The following is a 27,250-nucleotide window of genomic DNA, read 5'->3' as shown; positions in this document are numbered from 1 at the left end:
AAAAACAAACATTCAATTGATATCACATTCTAGAAGAAGACAAATGTGAAATGACAAATGTTAAAAAGTATGATATGATGATATTATTTCCATTACACACAATAGCATTGTATCATTGACCACCATTTTTAAAATGACATACCTGCAATCTCAACAACAGTCATCTGGCCCAAATCCATTCCAGTCTCAGCTGAAGTGATAGTTTCCACTACCTTGATGGGGGGTTCACCCTCGACTAATGTAGGTCCTGATACATTATCATAGTCCACACTTTCCTCCTCCTCAGATGAAGGAGTGCTTTGGATCATAGAGACCGATTCTGTCTGGCTCTGTGTTTCAGCTGGCGATACAGTTGTGTACTCTGGCATTTCCCACATTGGCATCTTAGTGGCAGGAGTAACAACTTCAGAAGCCGTCTTTCCTTCGGGACTGCTCTCAGAACCCGCTGACTCAATTTCAGCCCTAGGATGCGTGAGAGAGGGTGAATCAGTGATGGCGGTTGCAAGTTCTGCCTGAGTAACAGAGAGGGATGGGGTGGTCTCCTCTGCTGTGTCACTCTCCGGCTTCACAGGGGAAACTACGGTCACCTTTTTCTCCAAGCCGCTTCCTGAGCTGCTTTCAGAGCTGGAGGAGGTCAATGCTGACTGATTCACAGACGGGTTTGACACTTCCTCCGAGCTGCTCGATGAACTGCTCTCTGAACTTGATGACGCACGCTCAATCTTCTGAGCCTCCGTTGGGACACTGCTGAGCGTGGTCGCTTCTACCTCAGGTGTTGTGGTGGTTTCAATGAGGGAAGGTTCCGACTCAACCTGTAAGGGCTCTGTAATACTTTCATAGTCCACTTCTTCATCAACGTCTGTCGTGGGTGTTCTATACACTTTAGTTTCTAACACTTTCTCGGTTAGAGGAGAGCCAATGGCAGAAATGTCTGTTTCTTTGACCTCGGCCTCTTGTTCGGAGCTGCCCTCTGCACTAGGAGAAGCATCCTCTGTTGTAGGTACCTGGCTTGAAGCTTCAACCTGTTCCTCTTCCTCTGATGTAGATGGTACAGCATCAGTCTTCACTGGAGAGGCAGTGGAGACACAATTTGATTCAGAGCTCTGAGCGGGTGTTGTTAAAGTGTCAACAGACTGGCTTGAATCTTCCTCAGGCAGCATGGGTCTGGTTGTGGGCATTGCCGTTTCCTCAGAAAATATGTCCGGTTGGGAACGATGGGTAAATGCAATCTCAGACAGGCCCTCTTGGAGCGAAGCCTCAGGTGTTGTCAAGTCTGGTTTGGGGGAAAATGTTGTGACAAACTGGATCATCACATTGGCCTCCGTTGTCACCTTAGTGGATTGGACAGAGACAATTGGAGGGGCTGTACTAGCCAGGAGAGGAGCTTCTGGTGCAAAACCATCTGTGGTGAAACTCTCACTTGTCTGGTCCCCTGAGCTCTTGTCATCTGTAGAAGGTAAGACGGAGTTGCTTTCAGTATCATCAATAACTGACGGTTTGTCAGAGCCTGCTGGTCTCTCTGTTTGCTCAGTGACTTCACTCTCTGCTGTTACAGATTCCTGTGAAAATGTTGTAGCTTTCTCAGTGCTATACATAGAAGAAACTGTAGTAGTTGGTGAGTCTTTGGTAAACATATGAGGAGTCTGGTCACCTGAGCTCTCCTCATCTGTACCAGATAGGACTGAGCTCACAGTGTTTTCCATTGAACTGGAAACACCCGGTGGCTGTTCTATGCCTGTTGATTCCGTCTGTTTTGTTTCTTCACTTTCAGCCGTTATTTCAGCAGAGGCGAGGTCACTCATTGAGTCGGGTTTCTCTGTGCTGTACAGAGAAGACACTTTTGTAGTTGCCATCTTTTCACTATCTGCTCTTGTGGTCATTACGTGTGGCATTGCTGTGGTTGTCACTTGTTCAGTGGCAGACTCTTTGGCAGACATATCAGGGGTTTGATCACCTGAACTACTTTTGTCTGTAGAGGAGAGGACTGGGCTTGTCTCCGTCTCATCAATAACAGGAGTAGATGACGGCTGTTTCGAGCCTGATGGCCTCTCTGTTTCTTCTGTGACTTCAGTCTCTGCTGTTACAGTTGCATGTGAAGATATAGTAGTTTTCCCAGTGCTATACAGCAATGAAGCTAAAGTTGTGACAGACTCTTTGGTAAACATATCAGGAGTCTGGTCACCTGAACTCTCCTCATCTGTATCAGGTAGGACTGAGATCACAGTGCTTTTCATTGAACTGGGAATGTCTGATGGCTGTTCTGTGCTGGTTGCTTCTGTCTGTTCTGTTTCTTCACTCTCACCAGTTATTTTAGCAGAGGTGAGGGCACTCGCATATTCAGAGACTGGTGATGTGGATGTCTGCAATGGCTTGGCTGTGCTACTGTGCACATGAGCTTCTGTTTCAAGAGACTCCTGGGTGGTCATTGGAATTGCCCCTTCTACTGAACCTGTTTCTGTGTCATCAACACCTGGAGTAAAAGACTCCTCAGAGTCTGATGCTTTTGTGGTCTGATCAATAGCAGCACTCGCATCTGGTGATTTTGCTGTTGTCATTACATGTAGGACTGGGCTCGTCTCTGCCTCATCAATAACAGGAGTAATTGCTGGTCCCTCGGTTTGGTCTGTGCCTTCAGTCTCTGTTGTTACCGATTCCTGTAATAATGTTGTGAGTTTCTCTGAGCTAAACAGAGAAATAACTGTAGTTGTTGTAGTTGCATACTTTTTGGTGAACATAGCAGGTTTCTGATCACCTGAGATCTCTTCATCGATGGAAGTGAGGACTGAACTTGTGTCAGAGGCAGTGCTGACAGCTGTAGGTTCTCCCTCTGGTTTTGTGGTTGTTTGAAGAGCAGGTTCAGATTCAACCTGTGACAGATCTGGAATATTTTCATGGTCCGCCTCGTCCTCAATGTCTGGCAAAGCAGATGTGACCACAGCGGAAGCAGGTGTACTGTACACTGCAGTGGCAATGTCTGTGACTAGAGAAGTAACAATATACCCGGTCGCTTCCTCCTTTATAGAGATACTGGTGGGAGTGCAAGTCCTGTTGACCTCACTGTCTTGTTCTGAGCTGACCTCTGTATCAGTAGAAACTCTCTCTGTTGTAAGTCCCTGGCTTGAAGATTGAACTTCTGATTTAAATGGTATTGCTGTAGAAGCTGTGGCAACAAAAGGTGATTCTGAGCCCTGTGCAGGTGTGGTTACAGTGTCAGTGGAGTCCCTTGAATCTACCTCAAGCAACATGGGACTCGTGGTGGCCTCTGCAGTTTTTTCAGATGAGATGTCAATGAGAGGATGTTGGGTAAATTCAATCTCAGACCTGGCCTGATGGAAAGATTTCCCAGGCATTGTCATGTCCACCTCGGGGACAAAGGTTGTGACAAACTGGACCACCACATCAGGCATTACAGATGGCTCAACAGTGGAATGGACAGACAAATTCAGCTGGGAGTAAGCTTTCTCTGTGTTCTCAGTGCTAAACAGAGACGACACTGTGGTAGATGTAGTCTTTTCACTCTCTGCTATTGATTTTTCAGGTGACATTGTTGTGGCTGTTACCTGCTCCATTTTGACAGTACTGTCAAATGGAGAAACTGTGGTAGTTGCAGACTCTTTGGCAAACATATCAGGGGTCAGCTCACCTGAGCTCTCTTCATCTGCGGGGGTTATATCCGAAATGGAAGCAACTGAATGTTTCTCAGTGCTGTAGAGAGAAGAAGCTGAGGTTATAGCAGTCCTTGCAGTCTCATCTGGCACAGTTTCATTTGACGATGTTATTACTTGTCCTGGTTTCTCAGTGCTAAACAGAGAAGAAACTGTAGTTGTGGCTGTAATTTGTTCACTTACAGTAACCGACTCTTTGGAAAACGTTTCATGGGTCAGGTCATCGGTGCTCTCTTCATGCATGGAGGTTATTTCTGAAATGGACACAACTGGTGGTTCCTCTGCACTATACAGAGAAGAAGTGGAAGTCGTAGCGGTCCTTGCAGTCTCATCTGTTACAGTTTCATGTGACATTGTTGTTACTTGTAATGGTTGCTCAGTGCTAAACAGAGAAGAAACTGTAGCTGTAGCAGTCTTTTCACTCTCTGCTGTTGCAGTCTCCTGTGACGCTGTAGTATGTTTCTTAGTGCTATCCAGGGAAGAAACTGTAGTCACAGAGTCTTTGGTAAACATATCAGCGGTCTGGTCACCAGAGCGTTCTTCATCTGTGGAGGTTAAATTGGAAGTGGAAGCAACTGATGATTTATCTGTGCTATACAGAGAGGATGTGGTTTCAGAGAGTTTGGGTGTCCAAGTTGTCATTTCCTCCCCAGAGATGCCCTCCTCTGAGAATGAAGGTGCTGGAGTTGTAACCTCTGTCACTTCACCCTTCTCAGTAGCTGTTGAGCTCGTGTCTGGGGTGGGAGTTGTGGTTTGGGAGGTCTCCACTACAGAGGCGGAGGTTCCAGAGCCTTCAGAATCGTCATCTCCAGAAAACTCATCAACAGGCAGTGGACTGGTTGATTTCACAGTCTCTCTGTCTTCCTCAGTTGACACTGACGTCTGTTGTGTAGCAGTGAAAGACACCACGGTGGCTTGCTTGGAACTAGATAAAGTTGTTGTGTTCTCCAGTTCAGAATCCTCATCAGAACGGCCTTCTCCTGCAGATTCAATAGTAGTAGGAGAAGGGGTGGTGGATAATTCCATCTCATCTGTCAGGGATTCATCATCCTCACTGCTAACTGTGGTCTGTGTGCTTGCATCTATGGGGTGAGTTGATGCATGGGATGATACAGGGGCAGAAGGAGTAGTCTCTGTATTGGACTGCTCTTCAGTTACACCATCTCTGGAAAACTCATTAACAAATATATATGATGTGGTGAAGGCCGTCTGAGAGCTGGACTCTGTGAAAACAGTTGTGGCTTGAGTGGTTTGAGCTACAGTGGACATGACCTCTGAACTAGATGCCTCAACATACTCTACAGATGATGTGGTGGTTGTTATTACAGTCTCTGAATCTTCAACTTTTGTAGAGCTGCTTGTCGTCTCAGCACTTGCCTCTTCAGATATATTTACGGAGGTGACTGACGGGATATGTGTTGTAGCCAGACTCGGTGGGTCAATTGTGGAAGACGAGTAGTAATCGGGCCCAGACCCTTCAGGTTCCTCTGTCATTGCAATTGAAGAGTGTGGTGTCATGGTAAGGGCTGTGACTCCCCCTGCTTCCTCTGCAAATATGGTGGGGTGGAATTGTGAGGAGGGGTCCACCATTGTCACAGTATCAGCATCAATTATTGTGTCATCTTTAGTGATAATCTCAGGGGTTGTGGTCATGCTGTCCACAACAGTGGAGAACAGTTCGTCCTCATCTATGGCCTCTTCTGTAAATATGATAACTGGGCTTGTTTCTGGTTTTGTACCATGCAGCACCATGGTGGGGGTCTGGTTAGTTTTGGTTTGGCTGCTGGTTGAGGTGATGATCATAACCTGCTGGTCAGTGACACCCTGATAGATAATAGAGGGGATGGCAGTGGAAATGGGTGACTGTGAACCAAAAGGCACTGTTGTATGGTCTCTGCCAGTGGTGTGGTCCCTTGCTACAGTGTGGTCTCCAGTGGTTAAATGATCACTCATTGTATGGACTCTCATTGTAGTATGGTCTCTTTTGGTTGTAGAGAATTGGTGTGTTGTATGGTCACTCATAGTTGTACGATCACTCCCAGTAACAGTAACAGGGGGCTGTGTAGCCTCAGGAAAGATGGTGGTTTCTGTGTCAGGGCTGATATGACCTTCCTCATCTGGGCCTGGTGTGCTTGACACAATGGATTCTGTTTGACCTGTTGCCTCGCTGAATGTGTCTCTCTCAGTTGACGGTTGTTGTTTGGTTGTGAACGCCATCCGTTTTGATATGTCATCGACACCCGTTGTCTTGGGAGTGGCGTAGAACTGAGGTGAAATGGAAGTCTGAGAAGCTTGCATTATTGTTGACATTGGTGTGGTCATGACTTGTTCTGTCTTGACAGTACTGACAAGAGAGGACAATGTTACAGTGACAGACTCTTTGGTAAACATATCATGGGTCTGGTCACCTGAGCTTTCTTCATCTGTAGAGGAGAATACTAAGCTTGTCTCTGTGTTAGGGAGAACTCTGAATATGGTAGCTTCTCCCTCAGGTTTTGTGCTAGTTTGAACAGGTGAAGGTAAATAGTCCACCACTTCGTCAATATATGGCAAAGTGGATGGTGTGAAAGTGGCGGTAGTAACAAGTTGTTCTGAGCCTGATGTTTTCTCTGTAACTTCGCTCTCTCCTGTGGTCATTACAAATGACGGTACTGTGGTTGTCACTTGTTCTGCTTTGTCAGTGCTGTAGATTGAAGTAACAGTTGCAGTGACAGACTCTTGCGTAAACATATCAATGGTAAGGTCACCAAAGCGCTCTTCATCCTTGGAGGTTAAATCTGAAATGGAATCAACTGATGTTTTTTCCGTGCTACACAGAGAAGAAGGTGAAGTTGGAGCAGATCCTGCAGTCTCAGCTGTGGTCAGTATTTGTGTTGGCTTGTCAGTGCTGAACATGGAAGTTCCTGTAGTTGTAGCAGTCTTTTCACTCTCTTCTGTTGCAGTTTCCTGTGACGTGGTGGTAGGTTTCTTAGTGCTATCCAGAGAAGAAACTGTAGTTACAGAGTATTTGGTAAACATATCAGGGGTCTGGTCACCAGAGCGTTCTTCATCTGTGGAGGTTAAATCTGAAATGGAAGCAATTGATGGTTTATCTGTGCTGTATAGAGAAGAAACAGAAGTTGGAGCAGTCCTTGCAGTATCATATATTGCAACTTTATGTGACTTTATTGTCAATACTTTTCCTGGTTGCTCAGTGCTGAACAGAGAAGAATCTCTAGTCATGGATGTGACATGTTCTGTTTTGTCTGTGCTGTATACAGAATAGAATTTAGCAGTGACAGACTCTTTGGTAAACATATCCGGAGTCTGGTCATCAGAGCTGGCTTTGTCTGTGAGTGAAATGGAAGCAACTGATGGTTTATCTGTCACATCACGTTCCAGGGCCTGAGCTTTGCTAGAAGTAACCTTTGCAGTTGTGCCAGATGACATAGTTACATCAAGCTCAACATCTGTTTCTTGGATTGTTTCAGTGCTGAAAGAAAATGTGTTAAAATCCTGCTTTGTTCTTGCTGTACTAGACAGGGGAGGATAAGTTGTGCTTGCAGGTTGCCGAGTAGACACGTCAGAGATGTCTGAACTCTCGTCCTCTGTCCCTTCCGCCTCAGCTGTAGAGTCTATTGTCAAGTCCCCACTACCCTGCTCTGTGAAAGAGGCTGTGGAAGCCTCTGTTGTATTATCTGTGCTTGACATGGAAGGAGATTGGATTAATGTGGATTTCTGGGACTGTGTGAACTCTGTTGAAGATTCAACACGAGGTGTTTCAGACGTGCTTTCAGTCTCTCTGATTTCAGTCTCATTGGTTGCAACAATGAAATGGTCCTGTGGTTCAGTGGTGGTCTGCACTTGTGCCTCCTCACCTGACTCTTCTGCTTGGATTTTCTCCTGGACACCATCTGTTGGTGATATTTCAGAGACCTCCATGTCTACATAAGTGAAGGAAGTGACAAAGGGTTTTGATGTGCTTGCTTGTCCAGTTGTTTGGTCCACAGAAAGCTCCAGAGTTTCAATGTCTGCAGCGGGAGTGTACAAGGGTGTTTCATATATTTCTTCTGTGGGTGTGATGACTGTTCCTACAGTTGTGCTTTGGAAGGGGTCACTGCTGATTATTGGGGAGGAAGATTTGGTCATCACAGCTTCTGACCCTAGTGATGTTGCTGTAGCAAATTCCTTGTTAAAAATATCAGGTGTCAGGTAGCCAGAGCTCTCTTCATCTGTGAATGTGACCACTGAGGCCGCCACATGTGAGTCAGAGCCAGCTGAATGTCCCTCGGTGCCTGTTAGTTCTTCTGTCTGTTCAACCACCTTGGTTCCATCAGTTACCTCTGTGCTTACTGATTTTGTAACCATTGAGTCTGTTGAAGATGATGTAGTATGCAGTGGGGCTGTTGTAACAGCATATGTGTCATCACCTGAACTCTCATCCTCTTTGCCCTCACTTTCTGAAGTAGAGGGTTCTGTGAAGTCTCCACTTCCCTGCTCAGGCAATGAAGCAGTGGCTGATTGTATTGTTTCAGCTGTGCTAGTGGAGACAGTATATTGGGATGACATAGATGCTTGGCTGATCTGTGTTGACCGTGTTGAGGATGTAACACTTGGAGCATCAGATGTACTCTCTGTCTCGTTGATTTCCGTCTCATCTGTGGCTACAGTGAACTGGTCCTGTGGATTAGTGGAGGTCTCCACTGGTACCTCTTCACCTGAACCCTCTGGCTGAGTTGTCTCTTGGTCATCCTCTGTAGTTGATATACCAGATCTCTCCATGTCTATGGGTGTAGAGGTACTGTGAGTAACCTGTGTTGAGGCCCCGGTTTGTTCTGTCACCTGTCCAGTTGATGAACGAGGAGTGGTATAACTACTGACAAACTCAATTATCGTAGCTTGCACCTTGCTAAACATATCAGGGGTCTGGTCACCAGAACTGTCTTCTTCTGTTGAGCTCACTGTTGTTCTTGATGTAGTGTACGCACTAACTGACTCTGATGGGAATGCCGTAGTTGCAACAGATTCCTTGGTGAACATCTCAGTTGTGGCACCACTTGAGCTTATATCCTCTTCTGAAGTGAGGATGGCTATTGTCTCTGTTTCATCAATGATAAAAACAGCTGATGTCGCAGATGTCTTTTCACTCTCTGCTGATGCCCTTCCCTGTGACGCTGTGGTAGGTTTCTCAGTGCTAAACAGAGAGGAAGATGTGATGATTGTATTCTTTGAAGTCTCAGGGGTTACAATTTCATGGAATGCTGTAGTTACTAATTGTACTGGTTTCTCAGTGCTGAATAGAGATGACTCTGTTGTGGTTGCAGTGTCTTTGGTAACAATATCAGGGTTCTGGTCACCTGAGCTCTCTTCGGCTTTGGAAATGAGGACTGCACTTGTGTCAGGGGCAGTGCTGACGATTGTAGGTTCTCCCTCAGGTTTTGTGGTTGTTTGAATGGTAAATGGTATAGGTTCAACGAGTGGAGGCTCTACACTTATGTCATAGTCCACCTCTTCATCAATTTCTGGTGAAGTGGATGATGTGACAGTAATGGAAGCTAAATGTGTTGCTTCTGTGCTGTACAAAGAAGATGTAGGTGCTAAGGAAGATGTATTGGTAAACATTTCAGTTGTCTGGTCACCTGAGCTTTCTTCATCTGTAGAGATGAGGACTGAACTTGATTCTGTGTCATCAGTAATATGGGAAACAAAATTATTTTCTGTTACTGGTTTCTCTGTGCTATGTAGAGATGAAGCTGCAGTAAGAGCTGTCTTTGAAGTCTCAGCTGTTGCAGATTCATGTGACGACGTCGACACTGTTTGGCTTGGTTTCTCTGTACTGAAAAGAGAGGAGACCGTCGTAGCTGCAATTTCTTTGGAATAAGTATCAAGGATTGAGCTTGTCTCTGTATCGCCAATGTTGGAAACACCTGATGTCTTTCCTGTTTGTCGAGTCGGTTCAGATTCTGTTATCTCAGTTAATGCTTCCTGCGAGGTGCCGATCACTGTAGCTGATGTCCCCATCGATTCCCATGTCTGATCTATCAGGCTAACCACGGGAGTCATTGATGATTCCTGGGTAAAGATTTCAGTTGTGTCTGCTGAGCCCTCCTCTGTGAGGGTGTATATAAAATATGCTGTTTTCTCGACATTTGCAGTGACTGATGGGTGGACAGTTGCATCTGTTGTCTTTGTGGTAACGTCCAAGGAAGTGGCGGCAGTACCTGCTGTGGTCGGGGACCCAAAAGGTGACACTGTCGATGCCCCATTAGCATGTCCACTGGGTCCAACGCTTGTTGATTTAGTAGACACCTCGTCCCTCATTGTGACTGTGCTGAACAGAAGAGAGGCTTTTGTTGCAGAAGTCACACCGGTGAACATTTCATGGGTCTGTTTACCTGAGGTCTCTTCATCTGTAGAAGTTATTACTGGAGATGTAATAGTAGTGCCTGCCATACCCAGAGTAACTGAGAGTGTATCTTTGCTTGAGGTTTCTACTTTCTGCTCTGTCACACCCCTTATCACAATAGCTTCCTGTGTTCTGTATCTGCTGACTGAGTCTGATGGAGAGGGCATGGTTGTCTTGATCATCTGAACAGTAGTGTACATTGGATACGCTGTTGTCACTGGAGTCTCTTTGGTGGACATCTCAGATGTCTCTTCATCTATAGACCTGATGGCTGCATCATCAATAACTGGAGTTAGTCTTCCTGTTTTCACTCTCACTGTTTTCTCTATATCAGGCTGTGTTGTGGTTGTTTCCAGCTCTGTTTCGATTGTGCTTGAAGCCCTTTTTGTGGGGGATATATTAGAAGTCTGGTCACCTGAGCTCCCTGTAGTGGATGAAGAGGAAGTTGTTTCTGTGCCATAAGAAACAGGATAAACTGGACGTTTTTCTGTGACAGTGCTTTCTGCAATTCTTTCTGTGCTGTACTGAGAAGTTGCTGTGGTTGTAGTGACCTTTCCACTCTCTGCTGTTGCAGTTTTTTCTGATATTGTTGAAGTTTTCTCAGTGTTATACAGAGAAGAAGTTGCAGAGATTGTAATATTTGATACTGAAGTCGTTACATGTTCTGGTTTCTCAGCGCTGAACAGAGAATACACTCTGGTAGTTGTGGTGTCTTTGGTAAACATTCCAGGTGTCTGATCACCTGAGCTCTCTTCTTCTGTGGAGGTGAGGACTGAACTTGTAACAGGGGCGGTGCTGACGGTTGTAGGTTCTCCCTCAGGTTTTGTGGTTGTTTGAACAGCGGAAGGTATAGATTCAAGAAGTGAAAGCTCTTCACTAGTGTCATAGTCCACCACTTCAATCATATCTGGCAACATGGAGGATGTGACAGTAATGGAAACTAAACGTGTTGCTTCTGTTCTGTACAAAAAAGACGCAGGTGTCACGGAAGAAGTCTTTGTAAAAATCTCACTTGTTTGGTCACCTGAACTCTCTTCATCTGTAGTGGTTAAAGAGGAAGGTATTTCTGTGCCATCAGAAACAGAAGTAACTGAAGGTTTATCTGCGGCTGTACTTTCTGCAGTTTTCTCTGTGCTGTAGAGAGATGTTGCTTTAGTTGTCGTGGTCTTTCCACTCTCTGCTGTTGCAGTTTCTCGTGACATTGTTGTAGGTTTCTCCGTGCTATACAAAGAATATGCTGCAGATATTGTCACCTTGGATGTCTCACCTGTTGCAGTTTCATGTGACAATGTAATCCCGACATGCCCTAGTTTCTCTGTACTGAACAGAGATAATAGGTTGGTGGTTGCAGTGTCTTTGGTAAACATATCAAGGACTGAGCTTGACTCTGTGTCATCAATAATGGGAACACCTGATGTCCTTCCCGTTTCTTTGGTTGGTTTAGATTCTGTTATCTCAGTTAATACTTCCTCTGAGGTGTCGAACACTATAGCTGATGTCCCCATTGGTTCCCAAGTCGGATCTATGAGGGTCACCACGGGACTCATGGACGATTCTTGGGATGATTCTGTTGCAGTTTCATATGACGCTGTAGTCCCTACAAGTCCTAGTTTCTCTGTACTGAATAGAGAGGACACTGTGGTAGTTGCAGTGTCTTGGGTAAAAATATCAGGGGCCTGATCACCTGAGCTCTCCCCATCTATAATGGTAAGTACTGATGCAATTGTCTGAGCATCAGCACTCTTCTCACCAGTAGTGGAGGTGACTGAGCTTGTCTCTGTATAACCAGTAACAGGGGTACCTGAAGGTTTTTCCCTGTTTGTGTGCCTCTCTGTGACCCCTGTGACAGTCTCCACTGTTGCAGTGTCTTGTGACATTGTTGTTTTCTTTGTGCTATATACAGAAATAATTGTGACGGTAGCGGTCTCAGTGTCAGCTGTTGCAGTTTCATGTGATGCTGTAGTCACTGCATGTTTTGGTTTCTCAGTAATAAACAGAGAATGTGCTGTGGTTGTTGTAGTCACAGAGTCTGTGGTATCACTTGTCTGGTCACCAGAGTTCTCTTCATCTGTAGAGGAGACTACTGTGCTCATCACTGCGTCACCAATGATAGGTGGAACTGATGGTGCTTCTGAGTCTGGTGGTTTCTCAGTCTGACCTGTAACTTCACTTTCTCCTTTTGGGATCGTTACGTCTGGCATGGCAGTGGTTTTCATTTGCTCTGCTTGGACTGTGCTATAAACAGAAGAAACAGCTGTATTGACAGGCTCTTTGGTAAACGTATCAGAAGGCTGGTCAACTGAGCTCTTTTCATCTGTTGCAGAGGGGATTGAGCTGGTCTCTGTATCAGTAGCAGAAGTTTCTGTGGCTTTACTTTCCTCTGTTTCATGTGACGTTGTAGATATTACATCGTTTGGTTTCTCAGTGCTAAACAGATAGGAGACTGTGCTGGTTGGAGTGTGTTTGGTAGACATATCAGGCATCTGGTCTCCCGAGCTTGTCTCTGTTTCATCACTTATGTGGACAGTGGAGGGCTTTTCTGTGACTGATGTCGCTTCATTTGCAGCATCTCCAACTGTTATATCTACAGGTTGCTTAGTGGTCGTCATCTCAATCTCCTTTTTGATTGAGCTGAACAATGTAGCGCCACTTGTGGCTGTAGACTCGGTGGGGAACATATCAGGAGTCTGATCACCTGAGCTCTCTTCGTCTGTGGAATCAAGGACTGAGCTTTTCTCTGTAACGGGAAAAGATGACGGTTTTTCTGAGCCTGACAGTTTCTCAGTCTGCTCTGTAACTGCACTCTCTGCAGTTTTATGTGACACTGTTGTAGTAATTACTGGTTTATCAGGGCCATACAGAGACGACACTGTGTCAGTTGCAGTGTCTTCGGTGAAAACCTCAATTGCCTGGTCACCTGTCCCTTCGTCTGTAGAGGATAAGGTGGAGCTTACATCTGTTACCTCAGTATCCATTGCAGAACCACTAGAAAAAGCTGTGCTGATAGTTACAGAAGGTGCAACTGTTGATGATAGATCGAACATTTCACTGGGTTCAATGCTTGATAATACCGTTGATCTATCATCCTCCTTTCTGCCCGTGCTAAACAAAGGAAATGCTGTTGTCACAGGAGACTCCTTAGTGGACATCTGAGTTGTCTTTTCTCCAGAACTCTCTTCATCTTTAGAAGTGACGGTTGTGCTAGTCTCTGTGTCATCAATAACAGGAGTTGCTGATGGTTTCTCTGTAGCCTCGCTGGTTGCTGTTGAGGTTGTGGTCACATCCTCTTCTGTTTTGACTATACTATAAGGAGGAGAGAGATGTGTTTCAGTAGCTATGCTAGTAGACATATCAGGATCACCTGAACTTTCCTCCTCCATAAGATTTGGGGTAAGTGAAGGATTATCTTTGCTTATGGTGTCTTCTAGTTTAGGTACCGCACTTGTCACAACTGTGGCCTGTGTGGTGTATCGGCTGACTAAGTTTAAGAGAGATGCCATGGTTGTCTTAACCATCTGAATAGTACTATATATTGGAGAGACAGTTGTTGCAGGAGATTCTTTGGTTGGCATTGGAGATGTCACTGGATTCTTAGGACTCTCTTTATCTGTGGAAGTGGAGGCTGAGCTTGTCTCGGTCTCATCAATGATAGTAACAACTGAATATTTTTCTGTGCTTGTTGTGCCTTCGGTGAATGCTATTACCTCTCTTTCCATTGTTGCTTGTTGTGTAGTGTCTGCTGAACTTGTTCTTGGTGATGTTTTTGTGGATCCTAACAAAATCTGTTCTGTGCTGGATAATGGAGAGCTGGTCGTGGACATTTCAAGAGTTTGGTCTCCTGAGCTCTCCTCCCCTGGTACAGAAATGACACGTGTTGCAGTAGTGTATTTCACTGTGGGAGACACTGAAGGAAGGCTAACCGTTGTTCCATCTTGCTGGCTTGTCAAAGATTCAGCTGTGGTAGAGATCATTGAAGGTGATTCCGTGCTGCCTGCCTCTTTGGATGGCATCACCTCAGTCTTGATTGTTTCTACTAAATGTGTCTGGCCACTTGTCATTGAGGGAGGCAGAGTGATGCTAGCTGGTTCCTCAGGAGTGTGTGTGGCCTGTGCTGATCCTTTCTCCTGGCCTGAGGTGGTGCCCTCAATGTCATTTATGGTCGCTGGCACTGATGCATCTTCAACATCACCAGAAGAGCGTGTAGAGACAGACAGTAGAGGGGTTTGAATGGAGATGTCAAAATCCGGAAGAGCAGAGGTGCTTTTTGTTACGTCTGCAGTGTCATTGTCATCAGTGGCCCCGTGCATTTCTTTTGTGGGTGAAACAGAGGGCTCTTCCCCTTCTGGCTGAGTCACCTCAGCATCCCTGTCATCATCTGGGGGTTGTATCCCTGACCCCTCCACCTCTTTGCCATACACAGAGGTGCTGATTTGTTGGTTTCCCTCAGGAGTCTTGGGTGCATGAGCTGTTTGGCTTTGGGTTTGTTCTGAAGTTTTGCTCACTGCTGTGCCAGATATTGAAACAGTGGACACTGCTGCAGTGGATGTAGTTATGACGTCACTTGGTCCCTCTGTGGTCTCTGAAACAGATGATAGACCCTCAGCTCTTTGCTCCGTTTTGGACGGAGTGGTTCCCACCATTGTTCTGACAGGTGCAGAGGTTGCAGTCACATCTGTTTGCATAGTACGGCCTTGTGTGGTTTCCTCAACCTGCTCTGGGGTTGTGGTAGGAGTTGACTCCACATGAACCACCTCAGGCCCATAGTCATAAAAAAATTGATCTAGAGTGGACATTGACAAAGGCAGTGGGGTACGTGAGAATGGGTCCCCCGTGGACTCCAAAGGGCTCTCCTCATGATCAGGCTTATCTGGTATAGTATCAGGTATCTCTATCAGAGAGTAATCAAACACAGTGGGGGTCACCTCCTCCTCACTGCCCCCCAGTGCGGTCACATTCTCCTCAAACTGGTCACCTCTTCCTCTCCCTGCTTCCTCCTCTACCTGTCTTCTCTCTTGCTCCAGGGTCACCTCGTGTTTGCCATTGATGAAGATCAGCGTTGGAGTCATGGTGATGGCAGCAGAGGAGAAGAAGTCAGGTTCTCCACGGCCCGGGAGAGGTTCACCGTCCACCAGGGAGGGGGTGGCCCGGTCAGGAACGACAGGGATGACAGGGAACTGACCCAGGTCAGGCACCTCTGGGAACACAGGGAACTGACTCAAAGTGTCTAAGATCGGCAGAGTCATATCCACTGAAAAGAGAGAGGAAAATGGGGAGAAAAGATGAGAGAGTGAATGAAACACATGATAATGACACTATGATGAGCAATAGTGTGGCTAGCCTTAGTTAATGCACTCCTACAGAGGTCCATGCAGGCCAGACATTTTGATTGCTATACGCTTGCAGAAAGAGCATACTCCAAGATTTATAATGATGTGTTTTGGTTGTCAAAAAACTCTACACATTACACTGATGGTCTCTGTTTCAATATATCACTTTTTCCTAGAATAACTGTGGCTCCTGTGAGTGTCCGTCATCTGAGTAGGCTACTGGTGACAATCAGCAATAGCCTTTTGGGAAGAAATATCCTTTCTATTTTCTTCTGTTATATTCCATTATTTTCTTACTGTAAAATATATGTGTGTTGACTGTGTTAGGGTAGGGCCTGTGATGTCTGCTAAACGAACAAGATGATTTCATAGGCATGGAGCAGCCATAGATTGGCATGACGCAGCCATAGCCTCGGCCACTAAGCACAGACAAATGCTCCTCAAAACGTGCTATTCTGTTCTCTTGGAATAAATTGACTTATAGCATGTTTTTTTTTATGACCTTCCTAAACAAAACAGGGTTGATTTCTTTGTGAATGTGCATATTAACACTGGAAAGTCAGAGCATCGTCATGATTCAAAACCAAGTTAAATGTTTAATAGAGCATGGATTATCTACAGATGAACAGATTTGATCTTGTGCGACAAGACATTCCTATGAATACATGAATTGAAAGGCATTTTCCCAAACCTCCACAGTTCTCCTGTCAGTGTTCAAAGCCCTGGAGCTGTATTTAGCGATATTCCAAACAAAACAAATCAATCCCATGTTTGTCCTGCCTTAACTCTCACCAGCTCAATGCTTTACAATGTCATCTGGCCTACCTCACATTGTTTGGCACTGATGCTTCAATCAGGCTCTTACGGGGAGCATTATCATTATCATCAGGCTCTTACGGGGAGTGTACAAATCATTAGGAACACCTGCTCTTTCAATGACATAGACTGTCCAGGTGAATCCAGGCGAAAGCGAGGATCCCTTATTGATGTCACTGGTCAAATCCCCTTTAATTTGTATAGATGAAAGAGAGGTGACAGGTTAAAGAATGATTTTCAAGCCTTGAGACAATTGAGAGATGGATTGTGGACGTGTGCCATTCGGAGGGTGAATGAGCAAGACAAAAGATTTAAGTGCCTTTGAACGGGGTATGGTAGTAGCTACCCGGTGCACCGATTTGAGTGTGTCAAAAACTACAATGCTGCTGGGTTTTTCATGCTCAACAGTTTCCCGTAATTATCAAGAATGATCCACCACCCAAAGGACATCCAGGCAACTTGACACAACTGTAGGAAGTATCGGAGACAACACAGGCCAGTATCCCTCTGGAGTGCTTCCGAGACCTTGTAGAGTCCATGCCCCTATGAAGTGAGGTTGTTCTGAGGGCAAAAGGGGGTGCAACTTATTATAGATAGGTGTTCCTAATGTTTTGAACACTGATTGCATACAGTGCATTCGGAAAGTATTCAGACACTTGTACACATTTTGTTATGTTACAGGCTTATTCTAAAATGGATTAAATAAATAAAAAATCCTCACACACACAATACCCCATAATGACAAAGCGAAAACAGTCTTTTACGGATTTTTGCGAAAATAAATACTCAGACCCTTTTCTATGAGACTCAAAATTGAGCTCAGGTGCACTCTGTTTCCATTGATCATCCTAGAGATGTTCCTAAAACTTGATTGGAGTCAAATTCAATTGATTAGACATGATTTGGAAAGGAACACACCTGTCTATATAAGGTTTCACAGTTGACAGTGCATGTCAGAGCAAAAACCAAGCCACGAGGTCGAAGAAATTGTCCGTAGAGCTCCGAGACAGAACTGTGTCGAGGCACAGATCTGGGGAAGGGTACCAAAAAATATCTGCAGCATTGAAGGTCCACAAGGTCCCCAAGTGGCCTCCATCATTCTTAAATGGAAGAAGTTTGGAACCACCAAGACCATTCCTAGAGCTGGCCGCCCGGCCTAACTGAGCAATCGGGGGAGAAGGGCCTTGGTCAGGGAGATCCAGAGTTCTTCTGTGGGGATGGGAGAACCTTCCAGAAAGACAACCATCTCTGCAGCACTCTGCAGCACAGTGGCCAGACACCCCACTTGAAGTTTGCCAAAAGGCATCTAAAGGACTCTTAAACCATAGAAACAAGATTCTTTGGTCTGATTTAACCAAGATTGAACTTTTTGACCTGAATGCCAAGCGTCATGTTTGTAGGAACCTGGTACCGTCCCTACGGTGAAGCATGGTTGTGGCAGCATCATGCTGTGGGGGATGTTTTGAGTGGCCCAACCAGAGACTGGATTTGAACCAAATGTAACATCTCTGGAGAGACCTGAAAATAGCTGTGCAGTAACGCTCCCCATCCATCCTGACAGCGCTTGGAGGATCTGCAGGGAAGAATGGGAGAAACTCCCCAAATGCAGGTGTGCCAAGCTTGTAGTGTCATACCCAAGCTGACTCGAGGTTGTAAGGTGCATCAACAAAGTACACTGAGTAAAGTGTCTGAGTACTTATGTAAATGTGATGTTTTTTTTATACTTTTGCAAAAATGTTTTTGCTTTGTCTTTATGGGGTATTGTGTAGATTGATGAGGGAAAAAACAATTAAATACATTTTAGAATAAGGCTATAACGTAGCAAAATGTGGAAAAAAATCAAGGGGTCTGAATACTTTCCGAATGTGCTGAATGCTCGGTGTAACACTGACCTTATTAAGCCCCTGCCCTTTGGGCTGCAAGGTCCCTCTCAGACCCCAAGTCAGCTTAGGCCCTGAGAAAAGATAGACATCCTGTTCCTGCCCTGAGCAGATCCACTGGATGTCAGTGTCTCCCTGGAGAGGAACATGCGCAACATCCGAAAATCGGCCCACACAACTGCCTAAAGCCTTTGGAAAAGAAGTGCTCACGCGTCCCCTTGAGGCGCACACTCCTGTTCTTTTTCTTCTTCTCCAAAAATGTTAACAAACTTTGTGCTTCACTCCCTGTTCTGACAAAACTATAACTATCTATAAAGCAGGTGGCAAATGGCTTAACACAGAGCAGTGTTGTGGTCTCTCTGTTATAGTGAACAGCTCTGCATTCTTTGGCTTGTGACTTGCAATCCAACCAACGCCAGGGTAGGGGATAATGGTTATTCATTCACTATTCACTCCTCCTCCATCCATCTCTCTCTCCCCCATCTGAAAAGTGGAGTTTCCCACAAGCTGTGGCTCAGCTAGATTAGTGGCTGGGAGAGAGAACACCTGCAGGAGTCTGACACCTGTTTAAGGCCAGTGGAGCCTGGGAACACAAGAGAGCAATAACCCAACCCCACACACACACACACACACACACACACACACACACACACACACACACACACACACACACACACACACACACACACACACACACACACACACACACACACACACACACACACACACACACACACACACACACACAACCCTATTTAATCACCGCACCTTACCTCACTCGACAGCCCCAACTCACAACCACTCCCCTCCCCTTTCTACTCCCCACCACCCCAATTGCCATGGCTCCCCGCTTCCCCCCTGTCCCTTCCATCCTCAGTTGCTCAGTGGCCGTTGCCCAAGCTCCTGGTGCCGTATTACGAATCTGTTCAAATAAAAACAGACGCCCACATAAACCCAGGCCAGCGGTGGCTCGGGAGGAAGAGCAGTGCTCCATGCTGAGGACAGGCACAAACGCTCTGTTGTGTGCAAATCATGAACTCAGCAACACAACTCACCAGCCCCACAGGGCCTTGTGTATCTCATTACTGCAATTCAATGGGCAGGTAGTTAATGTGGTTGCTTTGAAGGAATCGTTTTGCACTGGATAGCACATAATAAGGTTGGACCACACACTAAAACCTGACGATCAAATTATAAGTGGAAAATACCAATGTACACCAATGGAATCCATTTGTTCTTTCTGATCTGGGAGATGTGAATGCTTATTCTAACTTCTCAAGCCCTTTGTTTACTATGACTCCAGTGAGTGTACAAAACGGACAGTATCTTTCAGATGGCCAATTTCCATAAAACAGGGGTTTCTTCTGTGAACGTCCTGGTCGCACCAAACAATATGCCACTAAAACACCCATCATCTCCCTCTCTAGTCAGGCCACCACAACACCAGCGGCTCAGCTGTCTTTACAGAGCAACTAACTTCCACAGTCCCATGTCAGAATTAGACATTCATCCATGTTTCTCAAATGTCAAATGTAAAAGTTGTTGCAAACATCAAATTTCGAAGTGTTTAATGTCACGGTTAAGCATTAACTGGTTAAGGTAAGAGTTAAGCTTTGTTAAGCTTTGGGATAGACTTAAAACAAAAATCTCAAACAAACTTTCTATCGTTCGATTCAAACATGCATCCTTTGGCACCGGAGGCATATGTTCATCCATGTTTCTCAGACATCAAATGTCGAACAGATGCTTAAGCCCATCCGCCATCCCTGTCCACAATGCCCTAGCAAAACTGAATCCTACTTGAAGGTAACAGTTGCCCCTGGTGGCCGGTTTCCACGACTTCTCCCGAAGTCGTCAGATGTGGATGGATGTCGAATACTGTACCACAGGTGGCCTGGCTGCACAGAGAGGGGAGACTTTGCCTTAAATGTTTATCATAGTACAAAACGTGTACGAGTACACACAGCAGTGTTCTAGAATATTGAATATACTTATAATTCTCAGCGCAGCTCAAAGCAATTTCTCCAACTGTCAACACGTTCAAATTAATAGAAGACGTGTACCAGAGCGGCTTTGGTTGAGAATTGTGGGGAGGTGCGTCTTCGGGTGTGCGTCAGACTATGGAGTCTCAGCATCTGTGGACTATGCTTTACGCTTTTAGTGGGGACATCACCCCTGAGTTGGTTTTCAGGCTGCAGTGTGATGACATGCATCTGTGCTTAGTCAGGTAGGCTGCCAAGCCTCCTCCTTTGCTGCCAGGCTGGCAGAGAGAGTTACACATATACACACACACACACACACACACACACAGAGGGTGTGGCCTTGGTCCTTGGTGTGGCTCCTCTGCACACAGCTTTGGCTCTCATCCCCAGGTTGCACCGGCAGGCCTGCACTCAGAGGGAGAGGGAGTCCAGATCACCAGTACCCAGGCTCCATGGCAGCCATCTGCCCATGGCAGTCCCAAACCATGTGTGTCTTGTACCACTGTGCCAGAACACTAGACTTATTTACAATTAGTGTAGCACCACATTAGGTCAGGAACGCTTGAGTGCATAGCTCTGGTTGGATGCTCACAGTTAGAACATAGAGTAATTGCTGTGCTGGAAACCATGTATGTGCATGTATTCCTTCTCTCCTCATATTTCTCTACCTCAACGTTCTTCAAGACCAGCCATATCCTCTGACTCAAGGGGCAAAAGTATAAAACATTCCCATATACTCTAATGTGAAGTGGGTGAGGTAATGTTACTGACACATGTTAAAAGGCCACTATAGGATAAACTACTGGCCTTACACTGAACAGTGGCATTATGACTCATGGTAAAATATTATAATTATGCTATCCTTTCTATACCCCAGCATTACTCAACAATTATGAGTAATTTAGCCTGAGACACACTGCCACTCTGAGCAACCATCATCCAACCAATAACCTGCCTACTAAGTCGTAAGACACTCCTGCTCAGTAATCTCTCCACTGGCCGATTGACTGTGAGGTGAGTTGTGGAACTCAACACACCGCATTCCGTTGTCTTACACCATTGCGGCTGCCTCCATGAAGGAGAATTACCAGAGATAGTGAAAAAGAAAAGGTGGGGGGAGTAAGCCTAAGCCATAATTTACATAACTGAGGTTCCGGAGGCCTCACTGTTATGCTGACCACAAGACCCTGTTAATACAATAAACAGCTGCATGCCGAGAGATTGTGGCCTTTTTCATTTTTCATTCAGTGTTTATTTCCCTATGACCCCCATGTCTGTCTGGACATCTGTTCAGCTGGACTGACTGACCGAGTTGAGGTGGTCCAGGCACTAAGCTGCAGTCTGTCAACGGATGTGGGAGGGAGGACCCACAGAGGAATTCGCGAGCTAGCTAGGGGGGATAGGAAAACAATAACAAACAAAAAAAACGGGTTTTGCAGGAGGTCCCTTGATAGGTCTGGAAGGGTGGACATGGAATATATATACCTGTTTACTATTATTTAATCCCATGGCTTGATTAAAAGTCATGGTATTTATTTGTTTTTTGAGCTTTGTAACTACGGTGTATGATGATGTAAAAATCTGACAATAGGCTGATACTCAGGGGCTTTTCTTCTGTCATTTTCGAAGGGTCTTTTTAAATAGCCTACATGATTCTTGCTTGGTCTAAGGTATTTTTATTTAAATACGCTAAAGTGGTCTATATAGAGTCAAATGTTGTGATGATTTTAATTAAGGCCAGACAACACACCCTAATTAAGGTCATTTTTCTCCCTTAATCATATCACAATCAACCTTTACCAGTTGAATGTGGACACAAATGTTTAACTTTTTTGTATTACAATTCATTTGAAATAGCGTATGTAAAATATGCAAATGATGTGATTCCTCATTAAATATGTGCATATTTGTAGATCACACAAAAAACATTCTGAACACTGGATGAAGTCAGCCTAAATATGTTGGTTTCATTTTGTTAAGGTACTCTAGGACTGAATGTATACATAGCAGATTGTGGATAAATAGGTTTTTCAATCTTTCCAGCAGTAAAATACTAAAGAAAGAAAATGGCCGTTAAAGACAAGTACACTGATTTTAGACTATTTAGACCCAATCACCATCTCTTCAAAGTACGTTGCTACATACAGTATAGTCCAGTTTGTAACATTCTCTATGAAATGGGTTTTTGAATTGTGTGATTCAATGATGGGAATGATGGAGGTCCAGTGGTGTTTGAAATGATTAACACCCTTGATAAAGATGAGCAATAAATGACTGTAAAAAATAAAATAAATAGCTCATATACTGAGCTACATGTGTATTGTTTGCTCCAATATACAATTATACGACATGAATACAATTGCTCAGGGATTTGGTTGAACAATTAATACATTTTTTCTCAAAAATTATTGACACCCCTAAAGATTCTTATAAATCGATTAGTCAAAATTGGTATTTGGTCCGATATTGCTAGCACGTAATGACTACATCAAGCTTGTGACTACACATTTGTTGGATACATTTACGGTTAGTTTTGGTTGTGTTTCAGATACTTTTGTGCCCAATGTAAATAATCCATTGTGTCATTTTGAAGTCACTTTTATTGTAAATAAGAATATAATACGTTTCTAAACACTTCTACATTGATGTGGATGCTACGATGATTGTGGATAATCCTGAATGAATCGTTAACAATGATGAGTGAAAAAGTTACAGAGGTTCAATAATCATACCGCCAAGACATGCTAACCTCTCACTATTACCAATAACATTTGGTTGTTACCACTCAATCCATTCTAGCAGCAGGCTACACAGAGAATGGAACAGCTGGATAATGGAAATAGCTTGATTCGCACAAAATGGAATATAACGTTGCAGACCATTTCATGTGTACAATCGTCTAAAGACCTGCATCACTCTACTGAGAGTGTTCCCATTTCTAAAAGGATGCATTTTGGGTATTCTTTGAGCATATGTCATACGTTTTTTTCAGAGCCCCTGTACTGCACAACGAGAATGAGTAAATTAATCACTGGTGAAAGTGAAATAAATAAAAAGTGCCTGGATCCTTAAATTACAGCGCATTCAGAAAGTTGTCAGAACCATTGACTTTTTCCACATTTTGTTACATTACAGCTTTATTCTAAAATGTATTTAATAGTTTTCTCCCTCATCAATCTACACCCATAATGACAAAGCAAAATGTATATAAATGTATATTCCATTTTTTTACTGATATATAACATTTACGTAAGTATTCAGACCATTTACTCAGCACTTTGTTGAAGCACCTTTGGCGGCGATTACAATCTTGAGTTGTCTTGGGTATGAGGCTACAAGCTTGGCACACCTGCATTTGGGGAGTTTCTCCCATTCTTCTCTGCTGATCCTCTCAAGCTCTTTGCATTCAGGCCAAAGAGTTCAATCTTGGTTTCATCAGACCAGAGAATCTTGATTATCATGGTCTGAGAGTCCTTTAGGTGCCTTTTGACAAACTTCAAGCAGGCTGTCATGTGCCTTTTACTGAGGAGTGGCTTCCGTCTGGCCAATCTACCATAAAGGCCTGATTGGTGGAGTGCTGCAGAGATGGTTTTCCTTCTGTAAGTTTCTCCCATCTCCACAGAGGAACTCTGGAGCTCTGTCACCTCGTGAAGGGGTCTGAATACCTTCCAAATGCACTGTAACATTCCATTTACATAAAAGATAGAGATTTGGTTGTGGCACATTAATTCTACAGTATATTAATGTGTTTGTTTCGGTAATGACAATCATACCGGCTGTATTTCTGTATCTTAAAAACATGATTGCTGACATGCAAAACTATTTGGGTCGATATCAACAATTGACTAATGAAAAGCAAATACCAAAAGAACGTTTTTGGTCAGAGTTTTCCTTAACTTTTTAAGATATTTTTTGGGGTGGGAATGCAATTTGCACCATGTGTGTAGAATCACCCATATACGTAGAGATACATGATAAACTAGATAGCTAACTGTGTTGTCACCCATGAAGATGTATTCAATCATCTAGCATAGTTAGCACCCATGCTAAATCAGAACACTGTTAGCGTATTCCAAAAGAGGAGAGCTTCACCATTTGCAAAGCCAAAAAACTATAAATATTATAGCTAAAATTATGATTGGTGTAAGCTTTGGAAAAAACCTGATGAGATATGTTCCATAAAGGTACTGAAATGAACGACAACCAAACCAGATGCTGATGTAGCAACGCCTCTATGCGTATGTCTGTGTGTGTGAGAGAGAAAGAGAGAGCAGCACATGCATTCTCCTTGGCTGAGAGTCAAAACCCCCACTTCAGGACCCTGGACAGCACATGGTCTTACTGTATCTGCCAAAAAACCCTCTACTGTACATTCATGTGCATTGGGGGAGAGCTGCAGCACAGTATGCCATAAGTGTTAACACATGCCTATGTTACAGACAACCACTCTCTGTCACATAGGGCCTAGGCCAAAACATAAAGAGCTGTTCTCCACAGTAAAACCAAAACATGTACTGTGCTTATGTTTTCAATAAGCTTTTTGGCAAGTCAACAGTTTGAAAGTGATCAAGTTGAAGTCACACCCCAGTAACAGTAACCTAACACATCTGACCTCCTACCAGAGCAGACATAAAGGATCCCAGGCAGGGGCTGATCTGAAGAACTAGTCCTTATGCACCACATTACTATGTAATAGGCCTAATCCTAATACAGAAAGTACTGGTCTTTCCAGGTGACATACAGCAAACTTTATCTACCGCAATTAACTCATGCAGACAAGATTACTGTCAGGAAAAGAGAACATCTGGAGAGATATTTGGAGTTTGACCTTTATATAACAAACTCTGAATTGTTACAGAGCAACATTTACCTAAGATGTCTAGCCTATATCATATAATATAGTGAACAAGAGGTATTCTTCTTACCTGACTCGCTTTGCTTCTGCTCGTCGGCATTGATGTTGATAACTTGGATGGGGAGTCCATCTGGGCCCACAGTGGCTGGAGCGCTGGTGGAGATCAAGGGAGCAAATGAGAAGTACTCTGTATCGATGTCTGTAGTGGTGTCCTGGACTTCAGTCAAGGTTTCACTGAGGGACTCAGGAAAGTGAGTGTTGGACTCTTCAATGACCTGATCACCTGAGCTCACATCCTCAGCTGACGTCTCACTGTCGATGAGAATGGCGGCTGCTGTTGGGTTCACTGAGGAAGGTTCCTTAGAGGTCACGGTTGCATGTGAAGTGGTGGTAGTGGGATCACTTGGTGGGTCCTGTGTTTGACTCGCATCCTCCTTGTACAGAATGGCTGGTGTCTCTACATCATGAGGAAGAGGTTTCTGTGTGGGCTCAGCTTTAGAAGCACCTTCTGTCTCAGCCGGGTGAGTGACAACTTGTATGATTGAGTATTGGGATGAGGGTGTGGTCGGGGCATCAGTTGCTGAGCCATCTGAAGGCTTTGATGATGACTTTGTTGGTATTGCTGATCTTGTACCTCCTGATTGTGTTGGGGTGGTGGTCTCCATGCCGGAGTTGGGCTCTGTATCACACACGATGGTGGTAATCATGGTTGCTTCATCCATGACAGTGGTGGATGAGGTGCTTGTTGAGGGATCGTCATGCACCGCTTGGGTTGGCGGAACGGGTGCGATACCCTCTACAAAACCTGCAGTTCCAATCTCATCAACATAGTCTGGGGAGGGGGTTGTTGAATGAAGGCCCTCAGAGTATGGCTCTCTTTCTGGGTACACTGTCGTGCCAGCGGGACTTGATGAATCAGTGTGGGGGCTAAGAGTGCTTCTGTCCTCGGTGTTTACTGCCACTGTAGATGATGACCTTGGTGTAGGTGACAAGGTGACCGCAGCAGTGGAGCCCAGGTCAACGATGGTTTCAGGACCCATTCCACTGCCCTCCACATCTTCAGTGAATAAGGTCACAACCATACTGGGAGTGACAGTGGATATTGTGGATGGGGTAGTTTCAGTGATGACTGCATTAGGGGATCCCTCAAGGACCTCTGCTGTTGTGGGTGGGGCAGTGGCCTCCACTTCCCTATGATCAAAGGGTTGAGAAGTAGTTCCACTTACAGACGCATCTGGAGTGGCTGAGGCCATCACCATTGTGGAATCGTCTGTGGTTTCAAGAGTGGACGGCTGTTCAGTTACACGTAGACTGGACTCATATGTAGTGTCCTCAGTACTAACAGGTTCATCTTTAGTTTTCTCAGTGCTGATTGGTTCAGTTGGTTCGGTTGTCGAAACTGATTGGGCGTCTATCAGGTCAGAGGTAATCTCTGCAGTGATCCCTTCCAGGGTGGTTTCCTCTACGCTTCCGTGAGCAAACATGGGTTCTGTGCTTGGAGAGGCCTCTAGAAGAATGTCAGGCTGAACTGTGCCCACTTCTATCACATAGTGATTCTCTGGTTCTTCTGTGGGCTCAGCCAATCTCTCCCCAGACACTGTGCTCGATGGCTGGTCCACGGCGGTATCTACGGACACTTCAGGTGTGGCATCTTCTACCTGGATGACTGCAGTGGCCTGAGGGGGAGCAGGGAAGGTAGAATCACTAGGATGTGGACTTCCTGTTGTAGGTGGAGCTTGGAACGTGTCTCCACTGGGAGGGACCGACTCCACATGGCTTGGGCTTTCCTCAAAGTCATCAACATTGTAATCGGGGAAGGATGTTGTCGTGAAAATGTCACCTTCTTGTTTTGCAGCGGCAGTGGTGTGTGGCGAGGTCACCTCCTCAAGATCGCCTTCATGCGTTCCCGGGGTGGGGCGAGGCGATACCATGCTGGTTGAGAACATAGACGAAGGGGCCGCTGTTTCGGCTGATTTTCCGGTCTCTGAAACAAGTTCAAAACTTGGGGTCTGATTAGTGCTGCCTCTGTCCCGGGGAGAGAGAGCTATGGTGGGACCAATGGCGGATGTGGCCAGCATGGGGGGGGATGTAGTAGCACCCTCCACAGACACTTCCACCCACGTCATCTGATTTATCCCCTTCTTCCTAGCTGAGGATAGAGAAAGATAAATAAAGTGTATTACTGTCAAATAAATCCCCAGGCAAAAAAAACAGCAGACCAAAATAAGCAATGACCAGCATAGGAAAATTTGGCCAGGCCCAAAAATACTTTGTTACATAAGATCAGAGTGATTCATAGACGGTAAATTAATATCCCAGCGTTTTATTTTTGGACCACAT

At 44.9% G+C, this 27,250-nt stretch overlaps 2 protein-coding genes across 2 annotated transcripts in view; both read right to left on the bottom strand.

Annotated features, from left to right (window-relative positions):
* The window catches only part of LOC115140643 (versican core protein-like), a 63,940-nt gene that overhangs the window by 18,654 nt on the left and 18,036 nt on the right, over positions 1-27,250 (bottom strand). The gene's annotated exons all lie outside the window — the stretch shown is intronic.
* Positions 13-26,841, bottom strand: LOC135574632 (mucin-2-like). Its single transcript, XM_065026077.1, has 9 exons — positions 24,981-26,841; positions 20,383-20,460; positions 13,971-15,298; positions 13,755-13,842; positions 9,284-9,514; positions 6,666-8,971; positions 4,373-5,489; positions 143-1,447; positions 13-29 (listed from the first exon to the last, which is right to left on the bottom strand). Exons 1-9 carry the CDS (start codon positions 26,839-26,841, stop codon positions 13-15), a joined length of 8,331 nt encoding a protein of 2,776 aa, XP_064882149.1.

Source organism: Oncorhynchus nerka, linkage group LG13 (assembly GCF_034236695.1).
Source record: "Oncorhynchus nerka isolate Pitt River linkage group LG13, Oner_Uvic_2.0, whole genome shotgun sequence".
NCBI lineage: Eukaryota > Metazoa > Chordata > Actinopteri > Salmoniformes > Salmonidae > Oncorhynchus > Oncorhynchus nerka.
The sequence above is the reverse complement of the archived record's forward strand: the minus strand, read 5'-3'. Positions and strand labels throughout refer to the sequence as shown.

What these genes read in the sequence shown, in the direction of transcription:
- LOC135574632 (XM_065026077.1), bottom strand. Translation starts at nt 26,841, where the DNA reads ATGGTATCGCCTCGCCCCACCCCGGGAACGCATGAAGGCGATCTTGAG. An exon ending in GCAGAAGCAAAGCGAGTCAG is followed by an intron (nt 20,461 to 24,980) that starts GTAAGAAGAATA and finishes CTCTGAGTGCAG; the next exon opens with GCCTGCCGGTGCAACCTGGG. An exon ending in TACAGATGAAGAAAGCTCAG is followed by an intron (nt 8,972 to 9,283) that starts GTGACCAGACAA and finishes TTGTTACCAAAG; the next exon opens with ACACTGCAACCACAACAGAG.